Source organism: Chenopodium quinoa, unplaced genomic scaffold, assembly GCF_001683475.1.
Source record: "Chenopodium quinoa cultivar QQ74 unplaced genomic scaffold, ASM168347v1, whole genome shotgun sequence".
In the NCBI taxonomy this organism is placed as follows: Eukaryota; Viridiplantae; Streptophyta; class Magnoliopsida; order Caryophyllales; family Amaranthaceae; genus Chenopodium; species Chenopodium quinoa.
The window spans coordinates 19,223,059-19,230,743 of NW_018742204.1; the positions used below are offsets into that span (position 1 = coordinate 19,223,059).

Genomic DNA, 7,685 nt, shown 5'->3' on the forward strand with positions numbered 1-7,685 from the left:
GGTGCTGGAAATCCCGACGTATTATATGGCTCATAGCCCGGGGGGAAGTAAATGGGGTCATTGGTTTGACTCGTAATTTGGGGGCTCGTTGTATTTGGTGGTTCCCTAGAACTACTACTACGGATAAGTCGGCCTTTCCCCCTAGACCTAGATGATGGGTTGTTCGTTGCCATAATTAACAATTAATTTTTTAATAAAAAGTGGTTAACTATAATAATAATAATTAATAACAACAATTTTAACAATAAAAATATCAATAATATTAATTAATAACAACAACTATAACAATAACAATAACAAAAAAAATAAATAATAACAACAATTGTAACAATAATAATAATTAATAACAACAATTATAACAACAACAATAACAATTAACAACAATAATAATTAAACAAGATTATTCTAATAATAACAATAAAACAATAATAAATTTAAGATTAGTTTAGATCTTACAACCGCGCTTCAACGCTCCACTAATTACGATTACGAACTTTTTAATTTTTTCCGATATTAGGAAAATAATTAGAGAATTTAAGAGAATAATTAGAGAATTTAAGAAAATAAGGATTATTAGAGATTTAGAGAATATAAGAGATAAGAAGAAGAGATTGTGATTTTGTGATTTGGGAATGAAATGGAGGTGAGTATTTATAGAATTTTTGGGGAGCAAATTGGCAAAAAACTAGCCGTTTTTTTGGCTTATTAAGGAGCTAGAATAAACGGTAACATTACCGTTGGCCCGCGAGCCGTTCCGGGCCGTGCCTGCGTTCCGTGCCTGCGGGCCAGCACGGCGGGCCATGCCTGTGCTCGTGTCGGGCCGTGCCTGGGAATTCTCAACCCTGTCCGTGGCACGGGAGTTGAACTTCGTGCCGTGTCGTGCTTGAATTCGGGTCGTGCCGGGCGGCACGCGGGCCAACCCGGCCCGTGCCCAGGTTTGATTCTAATGTGTCATTTTTCAAAAAATGACACCATAACATGCTGACGTGGCATGTTATGGTTGGTCAAAATTTCATTTATTTTTAAAAGACAAATTATACTATACGTGTATGTATTATTACAAATACATGTATATTTTTAAAAAATACATAGTTACAGTATAATTTTTTTTTTTTAATTTCAAAAAATTATTTTTGAATTTCTTCCATGAGCGAACCTTCTAGGTCTTCAATTGGAGCACAATTTGAAATAGTTGTTGCTATTGAAGGTCGAAATTGTTGTAATTGATGGTGGATTAGAGGTTCTAATTGTCGCAATAGCTGATGCGTTTTGGTGTTGTTGGTGAAGCGTGGATTGAAGGTGGTGGTTGTTGCTGCGATTGGAGGACGAAATTGTTATAATTAGGTGGCAAATTGATGTAATTAACGGTGGATTGAAGTTCTATTAGTTGCAATTGGTGCTGTGTTTTGGTGTTGTTAGTGGAGCGTGAATTGAAGGTGGCGGTTGTTGCTACGATTGGAGGCCGAATATATTGTAATTGGGTAGTGAATTGATGTAATTGTTGGTTGATTTGAGGTTTAATTGTCACAATTGATGCTGCGTTTTAGTGTTGGTGAATTGAAGCGGCGTGAATTGAAGGTGGTAGTTGCGTAGGTGACTGAAAATGGCGTTGATGTGCGGTTGAGAGCTGGGCGGCGGTGATTTGAGTGCGGGGCTGGAGGATGCGGCAGACTGGATTGTTGTAGCAGTGCGGTGGGTGGAGCGGTGAGAGAGCTACTGGTGGCTGCTCTGTTGTCCGACGATTGGAGGTAGTTGTTTTGCTGCTCGGTGGTGCGGCAGCGATGAGTTGTTGGGTTGCAGGCAACCGGTTTGGAGTTGTTGGTGGTGTATAGGCAAGGACACAAAGGGATTTTCATAATTATGATTAAGTATTTCTTAAAAAAATACATGTAAAGAATACATAATATAAATACAATTTTAATATATTATGGACTTTAAAATTAATTCAAAATAAAAATCAAAATATTTAATATGGACTAATCAGATTTCGCCACATCAGCATATTGTGGTGTCATTTTTTAACAATGACTGTAGAATTTTCAAGTAATGCCACTTCAAACTTTTCTTAATTGATTATTAAGGCACTTTTTATAGAAGGCTGCATAATACGAAGTAGGTTATATTATTTCATATGGAGTATGGATTAGTGATAAACTTTTGTCATAATTTTTTTTTTTTCTCAAAAATGTAATGGGAGTTATGAGAGAAACAGATTGGGACAAAGTGAGTACCGGGACTATCAACAGCCATCATAAACCCGATCCATAAACATTCCGAAAATTAGGAAACCCGATCCGATAATCATAACGGTTCGGGTATGGTTATTGGATATCATTTTAAAACTAACAGTTACCTAAATCAATCCAATAAACAAATTTTTGTTTTTTTCCTACTTAAATCTATTTTTCCAATATATAAACTCTTACTTTAGTTCATAATCACTTTATAATATCGATTAGTAATATTATTAATAATTTGATCAAGATCATGTGGTATCGTTATTAATTAGTGTTAAATGATATTATAATAACTACTTTATTAAGTTTAATAACATATTGGATATCTAATTGGGTGCCCGATAACTGATCCGAAAATCCGAATCCGAAGTTCAGGTACCCAAACTTATCAGTTCGGTTTATAGATATAATCGATTACCTAACGTGGTTTGGGTACATGTCTCATGCTCACCCCTACTAATTACCGGACATACAAATTAAAGTTTTGTATGTAAATAAGCAGTCTTTTTTGGATTTATCACTGTTAAATACGGGTCTGGGCCTCACCCGTCACGAGAGAGTGCAAGTCCACCACTTCACAAGACCAAGGAGGTTCCACCTCAAAACCATATGGCAATGAGGAGAGTAGCCCCTTAGCCTTATATTGTGGTAGTAACTCTTGAATTCTTTTAATGTGGGATTCCATTACCACTATACTCCCCCCTTTAGTGTTGAGTGTGAGACAAGATAATGCTCACATGTGGGTTGTTCATGGGCTCAACAAACACAAAAAAGGGCGGACGGATTCTTGGTTTGGGCTAACTACCTTACAACTAAATAAGAGATCGGGTATCAGTCTATTAAACACAGAGAGTGCATCTAGACGCATACGGCCTATATATTTGGCATACACATAGAAAGGCAATATGGGATTTTGTGGTACATTTTCTCGCTTGTTTTAGTACAGTGGTACATTTTTGTGTACTATTATACATGTATAATGTACTATTAAAATATAAGTTGTTTGAATAGTATTTTTAATGTATTATTATGCATATTATGGTACTTTTTGTCATTATATTTTTCACCTTCAGGTTCCCAATATTTACAAAAAGTCATTTTATTTGCATTTTTAATACATAGAGCCTATGCGCCAAGAGTTTTCCCAGAGGGTCTCTTTGATATCAGCCAATGACCACAAGCATTTTAAAGTACAACTAGGGCTGTGCACCGGTCCAAAACCGGACCGGGACCGAAACCTGAAATAAGCATTTTTTAAGGACCGGGGACCGGACCATAATCAGTCGGTCCGGTCCCGGTCTGGACCTGTTTAATACGGTATGTTCCGGTTTTGGACCGGTTGGAACCGACATTATCCTTTTTTTTCCTGCATTTAACAGCACCTGCTAATCTTCCCTGCTATTTTTTTTAACCCATATCCGAAAATTATAGCAGAATCATAAGAATAGAAACAGATTAAAATCAAAAACATTTTTTAAAAGTATTGAATATGCAACTGATGCAAGCAACTTACATTGCATGAATATGAATCCGTTGTTGAACAATTGAATGGTAATACTCTGAAAACAAATTAAATACACACAACTACATCCAAATTTGCTTATCAATTTATCAAGTAACAAAAACGGAAAAAAAAAAAAAAAAAAACACAAACCTGACTTTCGAACAGGACTGACTTCCGGTGAGGGCCGTGAGGCGGCGACGGCTGGAGTGATCGGAGATGCAGGTTACAACAAACGGAGGAGTGTTTAAATTGATTTTAATTAAACAAAAAAAAACCGAAAAGGAGGTTGGAAGTCAAAGAGGAAGGCGGTGCCGTGGTTGAGATCGGGTGCGGAGCCACGGAGGCGTGGAGCAGAGGAGGAAAGAGAGTGAGAAGAGGAAAGAGGCGTGATTGATTGTCTGATTGAATCTTAGGGTTTTTGGGAAATTAAAAATAAAAATTGTAAAAAAACAAACTTTTTCAGGGTTTCCAGTCCAGGCCGGAATATTCCGAGTTTTAATCGGACCGGACCGGAAACCCAAAATTGCTCATTTCTAAGGACCGACCCAAAATCCTACGGTCCGGTCCCGGTTGGTTTTCCGGTCCAGGTCTTAAAATGCACACCCCTGGTATACAACTACACTTGTATGAATTTGAAGTACCACCACAAAAATTCACTATCACGAGGTCTACGACCACTTAGAAATGCTACCATAGTAGTGATAGTACCATACGTCCATACCCATTTTACAATGTGCCAAAATTATGGGGTTAACGAAATTATTTATGGAGTTGACGGAATTATCTATCTCCCATGCTATTTAGATTATAGGATCAGTGTTTCTCCCATAATCTATAATTTTTTTTTTTTAATTACACTTAATTTTATTCTTTTCAATGTACCTCTTAAAGGTCTGTTCTGATTTACTTAACTAAGTTGAACTGAATATTTTATGCGAGAAGAAAATGAAGAATTGAACTGAAATAAACTCTACTGAAATGTAAATAAGCTAAAGAGAACAGACCCTTAATCTCTTGCTTAAAATTGTATCTATTTAATGAGTTGCGAGTTAAAAAAAAAAAAAAAAAAGGAAGTAAGAGGTAAACACAAGTTTCGTAAACTGACAAGAGCTTGTGTAGAGGTTTCAGGTTTGTAGTCAAAAACCCGCGTGTTGATGTACATGTCAAAACTTGAGCGACCAACTACGCTTAGGTGCTATGGACTGTTTAAAATTAGCTGGATTTGAGCCATATATGGAGTTGGGCCTATTTGTTGATGAGGTGCAGTGAGAAGGCTAAACAAGGCCCAAGTGGTTGGGTTAATGTAATCTAGTTGTATGAGCTTTCGTGGGATGATAATTACTATAACACTTTTGTTATTTTTTGTGGTTTAACTCTTTAGATTATTAAGAAGATGATGATTAAACAATTATAAATATGTTATGTATTTAATGCCAGCTAGCTAAAACTATTACTAACAATGTATACATGGTCATCTCTAACCACAACACCACATAATAATCTACTTACTTAAAATTATGAAATTATGTATTGATAATTGAATGACATAATAATCTACTTATTTAAAATTATGAAATTATGCATAGATTCCTCGTAGAAATACAAATACAAATACAAAATAATTTAAAGGCTTAAACCACCTTGATGAAATTTTCTTACAAAAAATTCATCAAATTTCTCGATCATATCATGAGTGAAGTAATTAGCCCAATCACCAACTTCGCCCTTTCGAAAAAAGACCTTATTATGCACCCCTGAAGACAATTTCCCATTCTTGTTTACCTCCAAATTGCTCAAATTTTCAAAACTACACAAACCAAGTATTTCTTCAACAACCCCATTATTTTCCTCCTCTAAAGAAAAAGAACACCCCCAAAATTCAGCCAATTTTTTCAAATACAACTTAGGTTGTTCTTTTAGCTCTTCATATTTCAAGAAAAAAACCTTCTTAGGGTTGTCTAAGCTATACTTCCAATAGCTCAAAACATGATCACTAAAAGGTCCACAAAAGCTAACACCTTTGCAAAACATGTCAAATGCCTCTTCTAGTGGGAAATCACCACAATTTTGAGGCCTTAACTTGTTTGAAAAGTGCCATAATGAGATGAAGGCATCCCTTGGGTCCCTAGCTAGGTACACAACTTTGCAATCCTTTTCCTTGATGGATAATGGTAGCGATTCGACGGGTAAGTGTGTAGAAAACAGCCTAGGAGAGGGCAATTTTGTTAGGTTAGGGTCTTGGTGATCAATATAAAGCTTAAGCTCTAAGTAAGGTACTAAATCATGAGGGTTTTTTGAGAGAAGTGGGTGGTTATCTCCTCTAGGGAGGTTGATTTTCCGGTTTACAACAACGTATGCTAAGGCCTTGAGCCATGTTGTGCCGCATTTAGGGCTAGTGGTGAGGATGATATCGGTGTCACGAGCTTGGAAGTGGCGTTGGCATGAAAGCACACCTTGAAGTTGCCTAACAGGATACCAAAACCCTTGGTATTGGTAAATATGGGTTAGAACCCAATCTTGTTCTTTAGGTAAGGTTGAGATTAAGGCTTGACATTCTTGTGTTATGTCATCTTCTTGCATATATTTGGCAATTTTAGGAGATGGAGTTTTATTTTTTGGAGCATGAGAAAGGGTTGATATTAGATTGGCTGCCATGGGAAATAATGTTGGCCTTGGAATATTGAACATTCGACATAGGGTTAATATATAGAGAAGTTTGAGCATTTTGTTTATTTTATTTTATGTATGTTAAGATTTTGGTGTTATTCAACTAGGTGTGTTAGATCATTTAATTTATGCAATTATTGTATTTCCTCCGTTATATATTAGTTGCAACTTTGAAATTATTTATGTTACACAAATAATACCTTAAAGTTGCAAATACTATGTACTTCAAAACAGACAAGTAATATACTCGTATGTATACTATATCTAATGACAATAATTGATTGGAATCCAATTCGTGCGTTGCTATACTACTATGGAGCAGAAGATTCAGATAATCAGATTAGTTGCTAGATTGGAACGAAATGGACTTTAGTGATTAGAAAATAAACTAACCATAGTGAACGATTTACTTTATGAATGAACCAACTGTAGTCATGTACAATTGGAAAGTGGAAATTAAAAGCATTTATAATAGTTGTAATTTGTAAATAGAACTTTGGTTGCAATTTTTAAGTAGTTGGAGCTAGTAGCTCACCGGCCTTGGTAAAACTACTCCTGAAGCAAGTAGTATGAAAAATAATGATGTGGCAACCCAAAACTACAAGAGATGTAGCTATCCATTATAAATGCTCAACGTTTACACCAAAATTCGTAAAATATGATAAACGGACATTTTATAATAGGACAAAAGGAGTAAATTTGAATCATTTTTGCTGAATTTAGATGATTACTTTTTATTAGCCCAACCACACATATAAACCCTAACAAAAACAAACAATTAAACTAAGAAAAACTAACGACTCCATTAAGGCCAAGAAAATTATAAACTCCCGAAAAAAAAGGAGAAATGAGATAACAGGAGACCACATACAACAATTGTATGTGTAGTCTTTATCGACGGCTGCATGTATACTGTGTAGTATTGGAATTAGGAAAGTGAAACTTAAATTTGATGAAAGAGCTTGTCATACCATTTGCTAAAGCTTCACGAGAAAGTCAGTATGCAATATGCATGCCATTGAAGTGGGCACAAAATATTATGCCATACGGAGTGTGTAGTATTTCCCAACACACAAGTCAACTTATGGCAAAACCTTTTTAGTGCAAATTATGATAAATGCAAATCTAATGTCTTCGTTTACATTTAAGGAGAGCGATACAAAGAAAGAAAGATAAGGATCTATGCGATGAGGAGAATAGCAAGTGCTTCATAATCTACTTTGTTGGGGTTTTTTTAAACTCTATTATTATGCCACTTCAACCTTTTCTTAATTAAG

At 35.6% G+C, this 7,685-nt stretch overlaps 1 protein-coding gene and 1 long non-coding RNA gene across 2 annotated transcripts; both read right to left on the reverse strand.

Moving 5' to 3' along the window:
* Positions 1 to 686: 686 nt before the first annotated feature.
* Positions 687 to 4,434, reverse strand: LOC110721490. Its single transcript, XR_002511430.1, has 2 exons — positions 3,892 to 4,434; positions 687 to 3,796 (listed from the first exon to the last, which is right to left on the reverse strand). It is a non-coding gene; the product is annotated as an uncharacterized LOC110721490 (long non-coding RNA).
* An 878-nt stretch (positions 4,435 to 5,312) lies between these two features.
* Positions 5,313 to 6,626, reverse strand: LOC110696087 (cytosolic sulfotransferase 12-like). The gene has a single exon (XM_021873401.1). It carries the CDS (start codon positions 6,463 to 6,465, stop codon positions 5,365 to 5,367), a length of 1,101 nt encoding a protein of 366 aa, XP_021729093.1. The 5' UTR covers positions 6,466 to 6,626; the 3' UTR covers positions 5,313 to 5,364.
* Positions 6,627 to 7,685: the final 1,059 nt, after the last annotated feature.

Bases quoted from the DNA above. Each gene is read 5' to 3' on its own strand.
- LOC110696087 (XM_021873401.1), bottom strand. From the start codon at position 6,465: ATGCTCAAACTTCTCTATATATTAACCCTATGTCGAATGTTCAATATT.